This window comes from Bos indicus x Bos taurus, chromosome 2, assembly GCF_003369695.1.
Source record: "Bos indicus x Bos taurus breed Angus x Brahman F1 hybrid chromosome 2, Bos_hybrid_MaternalHap_v2.0, whole genome shotgun sequence".
Classification (NCBI taxonomy): Eukaryota; Metazoa; Chordata; class Mammalia; order Artiodactyla; family Bovidae; genus Bos; species Bos indicus x Bos taurus.
In genome coordinates, this window is record NC_040077.1 from 24,627,357 (window position 1) to 24,649,168 (window position 21,812).

Sequence of the window (21,812 nt, forward strand, 5' to 3'; positions counted from 1 at the left end):
TGAAAATGTACCAAAAGAAAACTATATTTTATTCTATATCTCGGGGAATTTTTTCCTATTATAGAAGATGTCTAAATTCTAAACCAAATATAGCATGCTTTCAAACTCTCAAAATTCTCAATAATGAATCTGTCTTACAAGAATATAAAGCTGGATATTTGAAATATATATATATATTTGGTAATATTTTTTTCTTATACAAACATCCTTTTCAAAACCTGTACAAAAAAGTTTAATAAAATTAGTACATTTAAAGAGTTAATCTTCTCTAAGGTCCCAAATGTGGGCCACAAGAAATTTTTCATGTGTTTTCTACCTTGGAAATATCTTAGAGAAAAAAAAGCATAGTCAAAGAATTAATTAGAAAAATTTAGTAAGATTTGAAGTGACTTAGCATTCTAAGAACAAAATCTGAAATAAATTTTATATTCTAATTTTCAAGATGTAAACCATATGAAAAATAAATTACTCATATCTGAAATATAATTTCAGATATTTATCATATCTGGAAAAAAGTGCCTGAGTCAACATTAAGAACAAGTTACTAAGCTGAGTACATATAGGGTTTAACAGATTAAAAACCACAATACACAAACAAACAGAATAAGATTTAGGGATAGATTTGGGGAGATAATACCTTACTTATCCAAAGCCACTTTTACTGAGAACAAGCAAGCAGTTGAGGGTGGAGGAGCCTCAGGGTCAGCCAACAGAGAGGACTTCCAGCTAATGTACAAGAAGCCCATATACTTTTCTTACATGGCCTAATTCAAGGTTTATTTAAGTGCTTCCCAGGTAGCACTAGTGGTAAAGAACCCAACTGCCAATGCAAGATACATAAGAGATGTGAGTTTGAGCCCTCAGAAATAAGAGATGTGGGTTCAATCCCTGGGGTCAGGAAGATCCCCTTGGAGGAGGGCATGGCAACCCATTCCAGTACTGCCTAGAGAATCCCATAGATAGGGGATCCTTGCAGGCTACGCACAAAAAGTCCCAAAGAATTGGACACGACTGAAGCAATTTAGCATGCACATAAGGCTTATTTACTCTTACTTTAGACATAATTTCTAAAGGTATAGGGACACATGCTTCAGAAGCTGCAAACTATCAAGGGAAAAGAGCTATGTGAGTCAGGCACAGTGGCAGAAGTAAACATTTACAGTTTGCATCGGAGACTAGAATAAATTAGTAAATGAATAAGCCAACAGCAATCTGGAGCCACAGTGTAGAAACCGACAGCTCTGTTCCTCTCAAAACCTTAAATATCATCAGGAAATTTTAATACAGGAAAATAAATTTTCATGTTGAGTAACCTAGAAAAGACTGCATGTAGAGTATGTATTTTTAAAAGTTTAAAAAAAAAATTAAAAAAATAAAAGTTTAGGAAGTTTGTAATACACTGTATAAAAACTTACATAAAAAATATAGCAATAATAAAAGTAATTTAGACATTTAAATTCATAGATTTAGGGTACCTATAAAATCAGATACATAAAATATTTCTTTCACTAATGATAGAGGATAAATGAGGTGTCACAGTGAAATATCACTCTTTGTATTATCTGCACATTAGAAATTTAAGAAAAATAAAATTAGGACAATTTCACAAAGAATCAAATTAATTACAAAAGAGGGAAGGTAAAAAATCTATTCAATACCCCAAATCGGAATCTGAGTGAAGCTGAAGAACTGATGGATCTGTATCCCAATGCAGCGTCCTAAATGGTTGTAGGACAACCATGAAGCATTAGCAAAAAAGGCCATAAGTTAGTCAAGCAAATACATTCTATGAATAGCTAAAGCACTGTTCACAATTAAAAACCACATGTTCCGGTTAGTACAAAAAAACATGAGATATCACTCAAATGCTCTAGTTCATGCAATGCAAACATACAACCTAGAATAGTTAAAAAGACAGTATTTTCAGATTTTAAGAAACTAATCTTGCAAAATAATGGATAAGAACAGACAAAACATCCAACATCCCAAATAACACATTATTTTTGGATGGTAACAAGCTAGGCTATACATATAGTTGAAATTTGAAATTTCCTAATGAAAAAAGCTTTAGTAAAAACATCTTAGTTAACATATCATAATCTTGCCCAAAGCATTAAATGTGTGCAGGAAATTGTCATATTGGTAAAGGAAATGAGTCAACACATAAGCCTTTTGGTAAGAAAACCAAAGACTATTCCACTGGGATACAAAATAGCTTAAGTTTCCAAAATGTGACCCTTATGTAATTTATGGGTTAAGCACTGCCTTGGGCTTACATGTCATCTGCTTTAGAAAGCAACTAAAGATTTCTGTCTCTAGGAAAAAGCAGACTTTTTTTTTGCCAGGAAAAATATTTTATGTTCCAAGAATTTATCTAAACTAACTAAGCTTTTGGAGAATATCAATCCTAAATAAATATTTGGTTGTGTTTAGCCTTGCCTTTTGGGTAAACAACTTCCACGGGATCTTTTCCAAAAGATTTAAGGAAAATTTAGTCATTACTAGAATAAAAGATCCTTCCCACACTCGTACTCCTGTAGATTAGCAATATGTAAGATAATTATGTACAGTACCATATAATGCTAGAAACCCTATTAAAAAGTTAAGCACAATACATTCAGTGCTACCATCTTTGTCAAATATATTTGTTTCTCGTTTATGCAACAAATTATAATGTACAACTAAAACTACTATAATATTTAAATATAAGAAATGAAATCTTTACTTGCCTATACAACTTAACAGTAAAAGCAATCAAATGAAATAGAGAAATGCTTCATTTTAAAAATATAAAGAAAGATTTTGGGATTTAAATGGTAAGTGTATACACAAAGAAAGAAGGGGCCACAGTGAAGATTTACTTTATACTAAGCAATGAATAGCAACAAACTCAGGCTTTGTTAAACCAGAAGAGGTTCTATGAGATGCTCTCCAAGGAATGTTCTGTACATACCCTTTACATTCTCTAAGAGTTCGAGCTGTTACCAATGACATAGAGCTCCTTGTTAAGGATGTCATTTTGGTCTAAAATAGAGTAAAACTCTACCTCAGAACAGAGCCAGTACTGAAAACATATTGCACAAAGTATGGGATTATATTAAAGGCATCTCCAGACATATAAATTAAAATTTTAATATAATCAAAAGCCCAAAAGATAAACTGATCAAGAATGTAAAAAAGGAATAAGGAGCATGGATTACTCATTGACTAACTGTTATCTAAATCTCAGAGTTAACAGAAGTGATTAAGAAAGTGAACTAGAATCTTAATGATATGCAACTTGCCAATCAGCAAAGTTACAGAAATATCATTTTTCATGGCTTCCTTTGTCTTTATTCATAAATTACCACCAGGCCAAATAGAAACTTTTGGCATTGAGAAATTGTGATTCAGATGTTTTGATATCATACTTGGTAATGTCTAATATGTTTTTTTCCTACTCCCCAAGTGCAGTAATCGTCGACCGTCTTGGCCAGCTGAAGGAGTTGAGTGTATAGGTTTATACGTCTCACATGTCTTCATGCATTTCGCTGTTTATTTTTTCATTATCATCATGGCAGCTCAATTTATATCCATTCTTTTTCTTTCTCAGACTCTAGCATTCTTTTAAAAAGTCACATATTTTAAAATGCAACTTTACTGCCAATATCATCAATTAATCAACAATATTAATTATTTTTCTATTATGGAATCTGGAGATGATTTAAAGGAATTCATAGTTTTCTCTCTGTGTGTACATATATATTAAAAAGTGAACATATTTAGTCCTCTTGAAAATTAACAATTAAAAATCAGTTTGGATTCTCAAAGGAGATGACATATATATTAAGACTAAAAAGATATCAAGTCATCTCATTTAAAAAGAATTTATTTTCTCTCCCATTAATCTTGTACTCATTCTCTAATAAAAAAACAAATACCCTTTTTAAAAAGTATCTTTGATATTAATTTCTCATTTTGATATTACTTTCTCAAATGTTTTCTCTGCAACCACCCTGTGTGATTTTTCAGTCTTTTAACTTTACTGAGGCTTTCAATAACTAAGTCAAAGATCTCTCTTGGTAATTGTCACATTGCATTTGAAAATATGTGCATTGTTATAAAATATCTTTGATCATGATTTCTAACATAATTTCACAGTGATAACAGACTTGAGAGCACAGGTATGATTTCAATATCTTTAGACCATGAAATTTTTGCATCTTGTTTTATGTCCCTGGATATGTTCCAGTGTCTCTAGGTCTATAGTCTATAGGAACTGAATAGAATTTGTATCCTGCTGTTGTGTGAAAATTGTATAAATTTTAATTATGTTGAATCGGTTCATAGTGCTTTTCAGGTCTACTATATCCTTCTACTTTTCTGTCTGTTCATTCTACTAATTTTTGAGAGTTTGACATTGAAACTCCAACTAAAAATACTTATTTTAAAAAACTGCAATATAGTGGAACTATATGTAACTTTGTTCTGCATTTTCCAAGTCTCCTGTAAATGTTATCATATTTTCATAACTTAAAAAATAAAAACACATATTCCTAAAGATACTTAACTACTCGTTTTCTTGTTTTACATCTACAAATCTACACTTTAAACACAAGTTAGTACATTATTCTTAGGATTTTTCAATACAGTGAATACTATATTTAAGTTATAGAAATTAATGAGCATTAGAATCCAAGTTCCATGAAGGCAAAGACCAGGAACATTATTTTCTTTACTAGCCTATAGCACTTAACATTAAATTGGCAATTCAATTAATATGTATTCTAACAAAATAAACATATTTCTTAAGTTATTTATTTCCTATACCAATTTACAATATTCCAATTGGGTCTCTCTAATAGTCTTTAGGTTTTTCAATGAAACTCAGGTGATCATATTTTAATTTGCATATGCTACACAGTATTTTTGAAAGCAAACTAGCTGATGCTGCATTATAATCTTTCTATTCTTATTCAAAATCAAGAACAATGAATTAACACAATACAGTATATGCATTAAAATAATATATAATATCAAGTAAGGAAATTTAATAAATTTTTTGTGTTTTTTACCTTGGGAAATATTTTTACTTTGATAATGTATTATAAGGGGAAAATAAAACCCTTCTGAAAATGCCACTTGTTTTACTAGGAAAGGAATACTAACATATTTGTATAAAAATACAGAAGTACAAAAGCATGAAACAAATTTAGCCTTTAAAAATGCATTTAAACTAAATAAATTCAGCCTTTAATCTACAATATATTCTTTTATCATGTCACTTAACGTCCAAAAAGAGTATTGTTTAAATCTGCAGTTTCAGTTCTGTAAACAGAACAGGTTTGGAAAGCACATCTCAAATTCAGATTGGTGAGCCTTTTGTGTCTTCTAATTGTTAATGACAACTTGATTATTCAGAACTGATTAAAGGACTGAGTTTATGGATTAGTTAGCCCCTTTTCTTCTTTTTTTGTCTTGTCCTTTAGATACTCATTACTTGTTTTCAACTTCAATCGAGGTGCCTGGGCACAAAGAAGATAAAACTTCTTAGCTTACTTCTCATTAAAAGGTGTTTAAGTTTTCCTGAGGAAGACATTTAACTTCCTAGCCCAAAATAAGGATTCTGAACAAAGATTTTTAACTGGCTGTGTTTAGTTTCATTTCAGTTGCAATAAGAAATAAAAATGTAAGATTTGTTAAATAAAGATTTGGTATTATTGGCAGTGTGACGAAGAGAAGTAATACTTTTCTCAGTATGGTATTTGGAAAGAGGTTGAAATCTTACTGAATGTTTGAAAATCAAGTCCCAACATGTATGCAGGATGATAAAACAAATGTGAGATACTGTTTTACAAGGAAGATGCAAGTTCAGGAAAACTTGGCAATGAACTTTTTTTTTTTTAATTGAGGTATAACTGGCATATAATATCAGTTTCAAGTATATAACATAATGATTTAATATTTGTATATATGGTGAAATGATCACAATAAGTATAGTTAACATCCATTTTACATAGTTACAAAATTTTTTCTTATGATTTTCTCTTTCTCTTTAAGACCCAATCTCTCAGCAACTTTCAAATATACAACATACTATTGTTAACTACTGGAGAAGGAAATGGCTACCCAACTCAGTATTCTTGCCTGGAAAATCCTATAGACAGAGAAGCCTGGCAGCCTACAGCCCATGGGGTCACAAGAGTCAGACATGATTTAGCGACTCAAGCACCATAAGGTGTGTTTATATATACATAAACTGCTGACTACAGTCTCCATGCTGTACATTGATACCGCCATGACTTATTTTATAACTGCAACTTTGTACCCTTTGACCCCCTTCACCGCCTACCCCTTACCTCCCCCACCTCTAGCAAACATCAAAAATTTTTTAAATGAAAATAAAAATGAATCAATCTCTTCTCTGTATCTATGAGCTAGTTTCGTTTTTTAAATTTCACTTATAAGTGAGATCATACAGTATTTGTTTTCCCTTTGATTTCTTTCACTTAGCATAATGCCCTCAAGCCAGTAAATACTTTTTAAAATTTTTATTGAAGCACCAGTAAACACTCAATGTTTCCTTAGCAATTATTCCTTATTCTTGATATTTTATGCATTATTATTTTCTACCTAATTAGAATAACTTAATAGAATAGAATTAGGCTGTTTATTTGAAATAAACAATTCAGTTAAACAGCCTAATTCTATTCTATTATTTCAATTACCAAATGGAAATTAAGCATAAGAGAGATTTTACACTATTTATACCCAAAACGCTCACATAACTAATACAATGCTGCTTAAATAGAAAAAATAATTTAATGAATTAACACTTCTATTTTTAGTATAAGAAAATCAGCATAAATCAGTTAACTAGTCAGTAGCTAAATTAATCAAGTGTAACAGTAAAATAATGTTTTTAAAAAATTTCCCCCCAATTTACAACAAACAATTTCTGTGTCATTTAGATTTCAAAATGTTACAACTACCTCAACATAACTATTTAGAGCTGCTCTATACCACTGACAGTAACTGCGTAGTAAATGCATTCTATCATTAAAATATTAAAAGAAAATTACTGTACCTAGATCCCACGGCGCCATCTCCAGAGTCCTGGCTCCCAGCTTCGCTTGGTGTGCTCACAGATTTGGAGGATGGAGACATAGGAGGAGGGACTAAATAGTGAAATAGACAGGTATCCGCTGTTACTACACGCAGAGGTTGCTCAGCTTATGACGTTTCAAAAGTAATTTAATATGAAGTAATTAACAAAAAAGAAAAAATAATGGCAAACCAAAAAACGAAAGTACATGAATGAAAATGAACAGTAAAAGAAGAGGAGAAAGACAAAGTTAACAATGCATGCTGACGATTCATGCAATTTCTCTGGCAAAATGCATTTGGGCTTTATATTAAAAAAAAAAAGGCAAGATTATGAAAGGATGCATTTTCATCTCGGCCAACACCAAATGTGGGTACTAATTTTCAAAGGAAAGCATTCCTTCTCCCCTTTCTAACTTTTTGCTTTTAAGATCACCAGATCATTTATTTTTTGTCAATCTTTTCTTTCAAAAAAAAATTAATGTCTTAAATGATATAATTTTCCCCTCCAAAAAAATAAATAAAAAGAGCCAATTTAGAAAAATGACTACCAGTAAAGGAATGACTCCTTTAAAAGTTCATTAGTTTCCAGCAATTTGGGTGAAAAACGCAAACAGGCCATAAAACAACATGCCTTCTAGACATGATGCATAACATAAAGTGATGCATGCAACTTAAACAAGGCAAGGCTTAATGGTAACTTCCTTACCCCAGTATTCAGAAAAAACTGAAGTGTACAGACAAAGATACAGACACCCAAAATATTCTTAATCCCTTCTTATAGAAAAATACACATTTTTCACAGTATATAAAACAAACAGCAAATGCTCTCCCCTAACTTGTTACTTTTAACATTAGATACCAAAAGTTGAACATGAGTATTTCATGCTATTACACTTGTAAACTTTTTGATTACCATTTCAGGGAGTATAAGAGGATCATCACTGCCATCTTCTGGTTGAATTTTACCATAAATGCCCCCAACCCCAAGTATCTTTTTAAAATAATTTTTCAATGTACAATATCAAGTGACTCATACATTTTATGTTGAACTACAAGCCCTTCTTTTAAAAGTTTACTGAAAAGAAGGTTAAGTTCCTAGTTATATAGGAACCAATCTAAAGAAATATGTACTTAATTAAAAGTCTGTGTTTTTGGAATAGTCACATTCACTGAATCCTTAAAATTATGTTTAAATGTTTACAGATGCTTCAGGAAAAACAGTGGGTCTGCAAATCTAACAAAATGCACAACTATAGTATGATGACTTATATCTTAAACATAGGTACAGAACAGATCAACCTTATTTTTCAATGCCAAATTCTACTGGAAACCAATAGGAAGATTAGAAGGAAAAAAACATAGCTAGTATGTTGATTTCCTGAGATTCTTGCTCAAATTTCAAAAGACCATAAAAACATAATAAAAGGTTTGTAATTTTGCAATTAAAATCTCTCAGAAACAATGCTGAAACCAGACTGCCTGTATATAATTCACATGTGGATAGTACTGCACCAGGGACTGCACGTATAACTCAGAGTAGCCAAACATGACTTGTATCTGAAGTCAAGAACTTCAATGTCCCCTAACTTCTCTTACTTTGCCAACAAAGGTCCATCTAGTCAAACCTATGATTTTTCCAGTAGTCATGTATGGATGTGCGTGTTGGACCGTAAAGCTGAGCGTCGAAGAACTGCTGCTTTTGAACTGTGGTGTTGGAGAAGACTCTTGAGAGTCCCCTGGACTACAAGAAGATCAAACCAGTCCATCCTAAAGGAAATCAATCCTGAATATTCATTGGAAGGACTGACGCTGAAGCTGAAGCTCCAATACTTTGGCCACCTGACATGAAGAACTGACTCATTGGAAAAGACCCTGATGCTGGGCAAGATTGAAGGCAGGAAGAGAAGGGTCAACAAAGGATGAGATGGTTGGATGGCATCAACTCAATGGACATGAGTTTGAGCAAACTCAGGGAGTTTGTGATGGACAGGAAAGCCTGGTGTGCTGCAGTCCATGGGGTCGCAAAGAGTCGGACACAACTGAGAGACTGAACTGAACTTCTCTTAGGTTAAGTTTTTCCTCATCTTTTTGTCCAACTGTCAGTGTGAGGCTTCCCCTTAAGTCCCAACTGATATAGTAATAAAAGTAATATCTAAGAATGGTTTGTCTACTGTGCTGTAAGCGTAAGCACAAATATGTGTATTGAGTTATAGTGAGGTACTACAATGTTTTCATATTAAAGATTTCCAAAGAAGAAATTTTTAGCTTTTTAAATTACATACTTAACTTTAGGCTTAGGAAAATAATTTTTCTAAGTATACATAAATGAAAGACTTGAGGAAAATAGTGATATTACTATCAATCTAATTTTGATAATAAAATTCTTTTCCAGTTAATGTTTTTTTCCCCTTTCTGGTGACTTTAATCAATAAGTTCCTCGCCAGTATTTTAACTAGTTAAGACTGTGTTGAAATAAAAAATAAACACAGGGGTGATGCAATCAAATTATCACAGATCTTCAGCCAAAAGCAAAATAAATCACAACTTCAAGTTTGTAACTAGACAAAAATCTCTTTCTCAGAACTATTCCTTCAACCAGTAGACAGTTTTCACACCAGCTGATAAAGACACTCATTAAGGACTCAAAGTTTTATCTGGCCCACCAAACTCTTCTTACATCAGTCTATACCACAGAAGGGACAAATCTAGAAAAAGAAGATGACTATCTTTGAAAAAGGAAGAATGTAAACAGGAAAAAAGGGAAAGGAAGCATTATTTGGTGACTACCTTATTTTAACCTAATTAGTCTAGAAAAGTCAAAGAATATAGTAACTGCACAATAAGGCAATGTCACTATACTCCCAGCCTCCAATAAACAACACCCAAAAATGAATAAATGCGTGCACTCAGGAAGGCTTAAAAAAAAAAACACAACTAAATAGCTCATAGCCACTCAAATTTCAGCAAAGACTTGAATCTAGAATTCATTTTTAAAAATGGTTTAAGAGTACAATCAGCTTTAGAAATAACATAAGCTTTATTAATTAGCCTTTGCCAAATACCTGAAATATGATTTGTATGATTAGAACAGTGATTCAATCAGATTACCTTCACCATAGAGTTCTGTATATAGTCTAAAATAAGGCTTTAAAAATAGCACCAAATAAAAGATTTAATATTAACATATGAGTGAATCATGTGAATGAATTTAAGTTTCTTAGAAGTTTAGAGCAGAAATATCTAATCCTTTCTTCAAAAACCAAGGAAGAAATGTGAAGTAAACTGAAAGACAAATCTACCCCCATTAACTGCACCAATCATGCAAGTAATACTGAAAGGCTGTGACACTGATTCTTTACGACAAAAAGCTAACCAAGAACTAAGAAGGCCTTTCCTACTAGCCTAGAGCTTGACCTTCCTTCCTAGGATATAAAATTAACACTGCTGCCAACTGGTCTATGAAGAAAACAACTAGAAATTTTAAAACTACAAAGGACCTGGGTATGCACCTAGATTTAGAAACGAGAGTCAACTTTGAGTCAACCACTGAGAACTACACAGACATGAACAAGGATGGTGCACAGCCCAATTATCTTCAAAGGAAGTCTCTAGCAAGAAGGGGCTCTTGCCAGGAAGAAGAACCCAGAAAAGGTGGAAAGCCAAAGAAAGTAAATGTCGGGAGTGTTGGCAGAGCACAAATGGGAGGAATGAGATTCTGTGATAACCAAACATAGCTCATCTATGACACTTGGCACTCAAAGGCTGAGTTACATAGTAATGCCCTCTTGTGGCTATAAGTGTTTCTAGACTGGAATATTAACATTTAAGTAACTGTTTAAGTTTTCATACTTTATCTTTTTTGTCTTGAAAGATGATGCTTTAAACTTTAATTTTCTGAAATATCAATTTCTTCCTTTCCTATGACCCCTTCTTCTGATAGCATTAAATCCCTCCTCTGCTGCTAAGTCGCTTCAGTCGTGTCTGACTCTGTGCGACCCCATAGACGGCAGCCCACTAGGCTCCCCCATCCCTGGGACTCTCCAGGCAAGAACACTGGAGTGGGTTGCCATTTCCTTCTCCAATGCATGAAAGTGAAAAGTGAAAGTGAAGTCACTCAGCCGTGTGTGACTCTTAGCGACCCCATGGACTGCAGCCCACCAGGCTCCCCCGTCCATGGGATTTTCCAGGCAAGAGTACTGGAGTGGGGTGCCATTGCCTTCTCCGAATCCCTCCTCTAACCTCCCCTAAATGTTTCCTTTATTCTCTTTAATGTTTCAGAGCACATGTAAATTTTCTAAAAGAAATTAATAAAATTTTATAGTTAAAATACTATAAGGAATCATTAAAATTAAGCTAAACCTGAAAAAAATGACTTGATAACATAGATATTATTCTATCTAAAAATCAGAATTACTAGTTATTAGATAAATAAGTGCTAGGGAATGTTGTACATGATGATTAGAGTTAACACATACATAACACTGCTGTATGATACATAGGAAACTTTAAGAAAGTAAATCCTAAAACTCATCATTAGGAGAAATTTTTTTCTTTTTATCTATATGAGATGATAGATGTTAACCAAACCTACTGTAGTAATCCTTTCACTATGTGTGTGTCTGTGTGTGTATATATATATACACATACACACACATGCATATTACATATACACATAAATCAAACCATCATGATGTACACCTTAAACTTATACAGTGAATCTGTCAATTATTTCTCAATAAAACTGGAAAAATCCGATTTAAAATATTGGAAGTTACAAGAGAGGGAGATAAATGAAGCTATACTTATTTTGACTACCAAACTTCATTTATTCTGAATAAAAAACTGATTATCACAGTATACAAAATCAATATACTATGCCCTACTGATACCGATTCAGGCTACAGAACAATTGACAAAATCTGTTTTCATCTCTTTGTAAGATGGTTAAAACAGCAGTCACACATTCAGAAAGATTCACTTTTTGGGGAAGTGCGGGAGATCAGTGTTTATTAACTCCACATTTGATAAAATATGTCTTGAAAGTTGTGCCTAAAATTAACTTTCTTAAGACTGGCCACTTAAATGTCATTAAAAAAATAATCAAGCCATATTTCTTTTGTGAAATATTCAAATTTCAATTTCCACTATGCACTTTGCTTAAATTTAAACAAGATTTTGTTGTTATTGTTTTTAAAGCAGATGGCTTTTATTGGTCTTACTAGGTGGAAAGACATATGACCTAATAATAATTGAACAATCATTTAAGCGTCCAGTCTGCAATGGACACCAGGGATAAAAAATGTAACATGCTATCACTGCTCCCAAGGACCTCTGACAAAAAAACAATCAAATGATCAAATAAATAAGAATCTATCAGCAAAGAGAAGCTAAGAGCAGTCTTATTAGCTGTATCTCTTTAAAAAAACTAGTACTTTTCACTAGAATTTTTTCAAAAAAGGGAAAAAGTCCATTTTAGCTAAAACCAGACTGATGTTTTTAATAAATCCTTTTGAATATTCTTGTGGTGTTTTCATACTTCTACGATTTAAAAATATTTAATAAATACATTTCTAGTGAAAATAAAAACAAGTATCCATCCATGTTATGATACAGAAACTATTTTTATTGTTACTAGCAAGAAAGTTTGATAGCCAATGCTTTTGCCTGTATCCTTTATTCTCCAGGCCTAATTTCAAATAAATACTAGAAAGATCTTTAGACACTTGTGAGAGAACAGAAGGTGGAAAACTACACAACTCACTTAATGAGATTACTATAATCATTATAATAAAACCAGACAAAATATAGTAAAAGGAAAAAAACTATAGGCCTGACTCTGAGTTATAGATGAATCCCTAAATATTAGTGTTATGTAAGAAAAATATTCTCTCATAACTAAGATGGATTTATTCCAAAATGTAAGCATGCTTATACATTTGAAAATCTAACAATATAAACTATATTAACATTTTAAAAGACAATAAAAAGCATATAATCATCTCAAAATATGAGGAGATCCATGAGTTTGTCATACATAGTTTGGTGATTTTAAAGAATGTCAAAATTCTTTGTGAATGTGGGCTGGGACTTAGTGACTCTTCCAACAGACAGACAATGGCAGAAGCCATGTTCTCTGACTTCCAAGGGTAAGTCATAAAACGGACAGCTTCTTCCCAGCTCTCTTTCTCTCTGGACTGCTGACACACTGCAGCCAGGTGACATGCTGCAAGGATACTCAAGCAGGTAGTTTTATGGAATGGCCCACAGAGATACAAACGCAAGCCACCCACTAACAACAGAAGCCAACCTGCTGGCCAGATGACTGAGCAAATCATATGGCTGGTAAAGCAAATCCTCAGGCCCCAATCAAGGCTTCAGATGACTGCAGCTCAGACTGATCTTGACTTCAACCTCATGAGAGACCCTGAGCCAGAACCACCAAGCTAAGCCACTACCAAATTCTTGACTGGCAGAAACTATGAGTGATAATAAACCTTTATTATTATTTTTTTTAAATCAAACTGATACAAGAACAAAAAACTTGAATAGACTATAACCATTAGAAAAACTGAAATGATAAGTAACTCCTGCTCTCCACTATCCTCTGGGGACAAAAAGCATAATCTGAGATAGTTTTACAGTTGAGTTCTACCAAGTGTTTAATGAAGAGACAATATCTATCTTTTACAACTGCTCCACAAAACAGCAAAAGAGAAAGCTATCCAATTTATTTTAAAACCATAACCACGGTGGCCACAGAACATGAACAGCATAAGAAAATTACAGGCAAATTTCATTTATAAGCCTACATAGAAAAACCCTAAATAACATAACTAAACGGAGAAAAATCAGGTTGGATCTCTACCTTCTACTGTATTAAAAAAATGTAACATAAATATCTAAAGGTTTGAAGGCTAAAATAATAAAGAAAATGTAGAATATATTTGTATTCTCAAAATAGGAAAGGATATCTTTTAAAAGACGACCAAAAAAGGGGGGGGGTTGTCTATAATAGATCTGACCACTATTAAAATAAAAGATTTAAACATATCAAAATGTTCGATCCTTGTTCAGGGATCTAAGATCCCACATGTTCCAGAACAACTAGCCCCGTGCTGCAACTACTGAGCCCATATGTTCTGGAGCCCGTGTGCCACAACTAGAGAGGCTGTGTGCCACAACCACTGAGCCCAAGCACCAAACTAGAGAGTCCATGCGCTGCAAGGAAGACCCCTCATAATGCAAAGAAGATCCCAGGTGCCACAACTAAGACCCAGTGCAATCAAATGAATAATTCTTTTAAATGAAGGATTCTGTTTCAATAAAAGATACTATGATGGAAGCAATCTAAATGTCCACTGACAGAGGAATGGATAAAGAAGATGCGTTACATATATACAATGGAATATTACTCAGCCACAAAAAACAAAATAATGACATCTGCAGCAAAATGTATGGACCTAAAGCTGTCATACTGAATGAAGTCAGACAGAGAAAAACATATCATATGATATCACTTATATATGGAATCTAAAAAAAAATGGTACAAATGAACTTATTTACAAAACAGAAATAGAGTCACAGATGTAAGAAACAAACTTATGGTTACCAGGGGGAAGAAAGAAGAAGGGATAAATTGGGAGATTTGGACTGACATATACATAATAGTACTGTATAGCACAGGGAACTCTTCCCAATACTCGAACTACATGTGAAAAGAATCTAAAAGAGTGACATATGTACAGGCATAACTGATTCACTTTGCTGTACATCTGATACTAACACAACATTTTAAGTCAACTATAATTCAATAAAAATTTTTGTTTAAATACTGTAGATAATAAACTAGGAAAAGGTATTTTTTAAAGGACTAAAACAAAGAAGTCCTCTCTTAAGTATACAAGGAACTCTTACAGCAAGATAAAAAACCCTAGTAGTAAATGGACGAAGAACATGAATATGCAATTTGTAGAAAGGAAAATGTGAAAAGTAGATAAAAGAAAAAATGGTCATTCTCACTGTAAACAGATAAATGTATATTAAAACATTTTGACATACTATTTTATACCCATCAAGTAGATAAAAATTAGAAAGTCGGATAATATCAAGTGATGTGGATACAATGAAACAGTTACTTTCTCACACACTGGTAGCAGAAGGATAAACTTAGTTATTCTTCAGAGTGGTAGGTAGGACCTGAAAAATGTAAGTCTACAATAACATACCAAGCCAATTCTTCAGCATACATTCCAGAGAAACTCTTCCACAGTCCTTTCAAGGGAAAAGAATATATTCTTTGCAGTGTTGCTTGTGAAAGCAAAGCAAAGAGAGAAGAAATCACTAGGGAACAGATAAGTAAAATAGAGTATATGATAGAATATTATGTATCAGTCAGAAATAAATAACTAGATGTATATATTAACAACATGGGTAAATCTCAAATACAAACCTGCTTTGAAAAAAAGGGAAAAAAAAAAAAAACAAAGTGAAACACAGAGCACAATACCACTAATGCACATAAAACATATCCACACGTAGATATATAAAAACTTGAAAAATGTCAACACGCGCCAGACTGATCAAAAGGATGTATATTAAAAACCGAAGAATCAGTACTTAATGCAAGACTGTGAAGGAGAATGGAATTGGAGATGGGTAATGAAGGAGAAACACACACACAACTAAAGAACATTCAAGAATAGATGATGGAGGTGGGCCATAAACTGAGAAATATGAGCAAGTGAATTTAGTGAAACTGAAGTCCTAAAGAGAATAGAAAAGAAAAAAAAAATCCTACGGGAGAAAACCAAAGCCAAAGGCTCAGAAAAAAATGATCACTTAAAGCTTATACAGCAAACAAGCAACTTGGTTTAGGTTCTAAGGTATTTTTTTCTTAAATAAGATAAAAGTGTTTCGATTCATTTACTTTTAAAATTGCAATATGCAACATAAGTTTATTAAATAAAAGACATAAAAATTAAAGTATTTCTACCTTCAAATTTTATCAATAAGAAAAAGACAAATAAGCTGAAAGGGCTTCCCTGGTAGCTCAGCTGGTAAAGAAACCGCCTGCAATACAGGAGACTCCAGTTTGATTCCTAGGTCAGGAAGATCCCTTGGAGAAGGGATAGGCTACCCACTCCAATATTCATGGGCTTCCCTGGTGGCTCAGATGACAAAGAATCGGCCTGCAACGTGAGAGCCCTGGGTTTGATCCCTGGGTTAGGAAGATTTCCCTGGAGGAAGGCACGGCAACCCACTCCAGGATTCTTGCCTGGAGAATCTCCATGGACAGAGGAGCCTGATGGGTTACAGTCTATGAGGTCGCAAAGAGTTGGATATAACTGAGTAACTAAGCACAGCACAATAAGCTGAAAGAAATAACAATGAACCCAAACCATGAAAGTAACCAGCTTTTTTCACTTTAAAACTTTTTAGAAATAGTGACTCTAATAAGACAGGTATAATACTTAAAGACTGTTATGCTACCGTTCACAACAATAGGCATACAGCAGGTACTACTTCTGTTATTTGTCCTCTGGACTGGATGGAATTAGCCCACAAACTAACCCTGAAATTTTAGGTCCCTGAATGACAAAAGCCACATCAAACTAAAATACTATGTAACAGCACCCAGTTCAGAATTATTTTAAGTAAGCATTTAATGTCTATATGTAACAAGACTGTCCTCAGTACTTTTACTATTTCAGCTTTTTGGTCTAGTACTGTTATAAAAATGAAGAGTCCAGAAAAAGAACAAGATTAAGTCAAACTGCTGCCAAAATCAGCTACCAATAGGATTTCCCTTATTGGCACCGACAGCAGAAGGTTATAGGCTTCTCCTTCCACTCCTATACCTTTGAACATCAGTACACTTTTAGAACTTTGATTCACTATACCTCTCTTTAACTTATAGAAAGGATTATAGAGTTAAGAAGATCAGAATCACAATCATCTTTGAGCTTAACACAGTATGGCACAGAAAACTAGTTCAAATGTCTGTTGAAATAAGTTACTGATTTAACAAGAAAAGTCAATTGGCTTATGTTAATAAATATAGTCTCACAGCTCTTCTGAACAAACAAAATAACTATGTATTAACACATCTGAAAAAAGTCAATTCCAAACATTTTAAGATTAATGCTTTTTTTGAGGCACAAATAAGAAAGATATACAAAATACACTAAATCAACTCACTCATCTCATGTATATCTGAGCTGAGTAAGATCTATGCCTCCCTTTTATTAACAGATATAATCTTATCCTTACCAATGGGGGATTCTGCAGTTAGACCCATGCTTTGAAGCAATGCTTCAGCTTCTCTTCTTTTTTTTTCAAGATCTGATTCTTCTTGCACAGGAGCAACTGCTTCCTTCTTCTGATCAGTCTAAATTTTTTAAGTTAAAACTTAAATTTACATATGGTATGAAACATTTCCATTTGCAAAAATACATAGGTTTTAAATAATGTGCTAACACTGTATACATTTGGAGGTGGGCTTAGTTTTGAATACACATTATAGTCACTAAATGAAAATCATTCTCAGAGTTTTAGTAAAAATCTCCAAATGATATGTATTAAATTGATTCATTTTTATATGTAAAAGAAGTTCTCACAAAAACATTCTGAACAGATATGTTCAAAAGTACAGTCAATTTCTATTTAATTTATAATATGAAATTGCTATCCATGGTCAAGAATTGTGGAAATCTCACAAATACATAAATATCACAATGCTATGAAAAAAAATAAAGACTATCATTTAAGACATAACAAATTTTAAGTAAATGAACAATTTGATTTGTTGAAAAAGTACAAGTGCCTCAAACTTCTATATGCAGTCTTCATTGTCTTTATGCAACTTTATGTAGAGGATGTTTGTCAAAAATTCATCTAGAGAAAGGTTTTATTTTTATCAACTATTGGTCTTATTTTCACGGTTTGGTAAAATTAAAATTTACTCTTGCATAGCACAAAACATTTTTCGTTATTGAAATTTTTACCAACTTTTATTTTAGCCATTTATAGTTTTAGCAAAATCTTCCAGTTATAACCCTCAATACTCTCAGATCAATACTCTCAACATCTTAAGGGAAATTTAAGCCTTAAAGGGAAAAGTCTTATGTATACACCTCAAAAGTCTATTTCAGCTAAGACAACCATTACTCATACAACTATCGGCAGTGAACTTTTTTTAGTCCTAATATTCTATCATACCATTTTAACTTAAAAGAGTCATCAGAAAATTTCATTAAAATAGCCAAATAAACTATATATTATCAAGTAAACACTGTATCGATATATAACAATTAGACTTACTGTTTAATAGCACTGATTTAATGTCTCTTGTAATGTTTGATAAACTTTAAATTAGATATAAGTCATGTAATAGATATTCTGTACGGCCACTTATGGCCATGTTTAGAAAACAAATACCAAATTTGCTCAGTTCTGAAGGGTTCAAGACTACAGGTACTGGTTTGGAATGGTTCTGCCAGTCTTACTCATGCTTCTGTCAGTTAGTTTTTAATCAAATAGCTAACCGAAAGGTCCAACACTCTTACAGTAATGGATCACAAAAAGGTTCAGAATAAACTAGAAAATTCTTCAACTGTAGGCCTTTACAGCATCATAGCAATGCTGCACATAAACTGTACCTTTGGTTTTTCTTTTTCCCTAAGAGATTCCAAGAAGTCTTGGCTATTATTTAGGCCAGTGGTCCCCAACCTTTTTGGCACCAGGGACAAGTTTCATGGAAGACAATTTTTCCATGGACAGGGGGTGGAGAATGGTTTCAGGATGATTCAAGCGCATTGCATTCATTTATTTCTATTATTATTACATCAGCTCCACCTCAGATCACCAGACATTAGATCCTGGAGGTTGGGGGCCCCTGGTTCAGGCTATCACATAGAAAAACTTCATACTAATGTCACATTAGGAACAAACTATCTTAACACTGGCCATTTAAAACACTGAAGATAAAAATATACAAATCTGTCTACACAGGTTTCATAGGGACAAATGTGCATTTCAAGACAGGAGCAAGTAAAATATTTCTAGCTCAGGGTCAATGGATATTTGCCATACATAATAAAATCGTGATGCCAAAAGTCAGATCTAAGTATCTAGCCCATCTTCATGATAGTATCAAACCCACTTACCTGGTAAAAATATTTCAATGACCAACTCATGACAAAGGAGAGACAATCAATTAAGTAACCCCTTAATTAATTAATAATCTAGTCTGTATTTCTCTTTGCCATTATTTATTCTGACTACTAGCAGTTCTGACTGGTAAAATATTCAGATAAGCTCAAAGTCCAAAGTAAGCTATGATGCATATCATATTTTCACAGTAATTACAAGGCAGATGCCCCTTAGTAAACATATTCCTAGAAGACTAAATATGTATATTGAGCTTTTCACCTAGAGTGCTATATGTGCAGTCACAACTGCTGGAATTTTAACTATTCTGAAAGTATTAAAGGTATAAGCACTTAAAATCCAATTATTTTATATTATCTTAAAAAAAAAAAAAACATACTTCCTTTTTCTTTCTTTCTTCTTCTTTCCTCTTCTTTTCCTCTCTGATTTGAGCCAACCGCTGCTTCTTACGTTCCAATTCTGCCTTTAATTCACTTTTGTCAGACATGTTTGCAACCTTAAGAAGCATACAATCATTTACAATCATCATTAAATTGGTAAAAGGAGCACACTTTTAAAACTCTGTCTTTCAAGAAGAGAACTGTCTTGAAAGGCCATGTAATTCAAGGTCATCAAACGAGAACATGTACACTCTACTTTTAAAATAAAAGAAGCATATATACTGCTGAGACCTGAAAATCATTATAAACAGATGTATATAGGAAATATTCACAGTTGAGCATAGTAATTAGCACTCAGTAAACTCTTTAATGTTCACACGCTCAAATTTAACACAAAGTCTCTGGCTCTTAAAACAGAGGACGTGGATTGCCATTAAAAGCCAAGACACAGCAAATCTGCTACCGGTTTTGCATTCACTCCTAGAAATCTGATAAAACAGGCAGCCAGACAGAAAATTCCTATAAATTCTAAGACTACCATGCAATAGTAATACTATGGAGAAGCAAAACACAAATATACCTAACTATCAATTGTACTTAAAGGTAGAGCTTCCCTGGTGGCTCAGGCGGTAACAAATCTGCCTGCAATGCATGAGACCAGGATTCTATCCCTTTGGAAAAGGAAATGGCAACCCACTCCAGTATTTTTGCCTGGAGAATCCCATGGGCAGAGAAGCCTGGCGGGCTCTACAACACACAACATACAACACACACACACACACACACACTTTAAGTATGCTGGGGTCGCAAAGAGTCGGACATGACTGAGCGACTCTAACACACTTTGAGTCAAAGCCCAACAACAAAGTCTGATTGAATAATTGCATACAGGTGACAGAACCGCTCATCCTGCGAGAGGCCGGAGCCTCCAAGCCTGACACATTCACTTTCTTAAAACTCCAAGAAAGATTAAAGTCTCAGGAATTTTGTGCTACAATCTCCGCGTCTGGGTACTTTCTAACACACACCGGTTGAGCAAGGCGAAAAGGAGTCACTTCTCCCCTGGGTATGGACCAAGAGGGCGCGGTTCACCTAGGGCGTCTTAGGGAGGTGGCCTCGAACGAGCATCAAGGCTTCTCGGGGCCCCTCCGAAGGGTCCAGAGAGAAGTGAGTGGGTTCGTCGAGGCCCCGGCCTTCCTGACTCACCCCGCGTCTCCTTCCCAGGGCCGGGCTGGGCTGGGCGGCACTGTCAGCAGGCCAAGCCGCCCTTAGGGCCGAGACACAGCAGACAGAAGGAGACGGAAGGGCCGTCCACCCACCTGTTCGGTGGCGGGATGGGGAAGAGTCCGCCTGCCAGCAACTTCCCGGTAACGTCCCTCTCCTTCGCCCGCAACAGCAACAGCCGCCACCACTAGTTCCGCGGCTTCCCCCAGCACACAAAGAGGGATGGGCGGCGGCTGCTACGGCGAGAGCTTAGAGACAAACGGCTTCGCCCCAGCCAAGGCGCTCCCAGAAAGCAAGGCAAGGCCCCAGCTGCGGGGAGGAGTAGCCCCTCTACCACTTACCTGGGTAAAGCAGTAGCCAAGAGATGAGACAAAGACTCCACGCAGGGACCCGAAGCGTCTCCCCTTTGCAGAGACTGGAAGACTAAGCCTAACAGCCTGGGGCTGGCTAAGAAAATGCCACCCTCGCCGGATTGGCTCCAAAGAGAACTACAAGCCCCAGCTGTGAGGGAAATCGGCATTCGGCGAGCAATGCACTCTGGGGGTAGTAGTCAACGGTAGTCGCAAAGCATGCTGGGACGTGTAGTGTTTCCTAGTCTTTAGCGTTCCCTCTTTGAGGCCTGCCTTCAAGATTCCAGAGACAAGCTTCCAGCTGTTCTGTTTAATGTAGTCTCCTTGGTTGGTCAGTTCTCACAATGTTGTATGTGTTCTATCTTAAGATATTTGATTCCACATTGGCCTAATTTTAAAAAGTGGTGAACTTAGGTATTACACTGCACATTTGGTGAACATTTCTAAAATATTTATACCGGTGTTAAAAAATACCTTATAGAGGTTTAAGCAAAATCTGTAATACAAAATCTAAATTTTGAAAATGTAGTGTAACCTCACTGTCAAAAAATGTGAGAAATTGTCTTTAATTATATAAAGATTTGTAAATCTTTACTCAGTTTTC

At 34.4% G+C, this 21,812-nt stretch overlaps 1 protein-coding gene across 15 annotated transcripts in view; it reads right to left on the bottom strand.

Annotated features, from left to right (window-relative positions):
• The window catches only part of DYNC1I2 (dynein cytoplasmic 1 intermediate chain 2), a 53,950-nt gene extending 32,560 nt beyond the window's left edge, over positions 1 to 21,390 (bottom strand). Inside the window, exons 1-6 of one of the 15 annotated variants that reach the window (XM_027557727.1) lie at positions 20,954 to 21,087; positions 19,634 to 19,750; positions 17,356 to 17,473; positions 7,793 to 7,810; positions 7,067 to 7,157; positions 1,659 to 1,718 (exon numbers count right to left, since the gene is read on the bottom strand). In XM_027557727.1, the coding sequence (XP_027413528.1) occupies positions 1,659 to 1,718; positions 7,067 to 7,157; positions 7,793 to 7,810; positions 17,356 to 17,473; positions 19,634 to 19,741 (395 nt within the window). In that variant the 5' untranslated portion in view covers positions 19,742 to 19,750; positions 20,954 to 21,087. Of the gene's footprint in view, positions 1 to 1,658; positions 1,719 to 7,066; positions 7,212 to 7,792; positions 7,811 to 17,355; positions 17,474 to 19,633; positions 19,751 to 20,840; positions 20,865 to 20,953; positions 21,090 to 21,199 lie in introns of those variants that run through there. The other 14 variants (XM_027557738.1, XM_027557719.1, XM_027557796.1 and 11 more) reach the window with 14 other exon arrangements.
• Between the last annotated feature and the right edge of the window lie 422 nt (positions 21,391 to 21,812).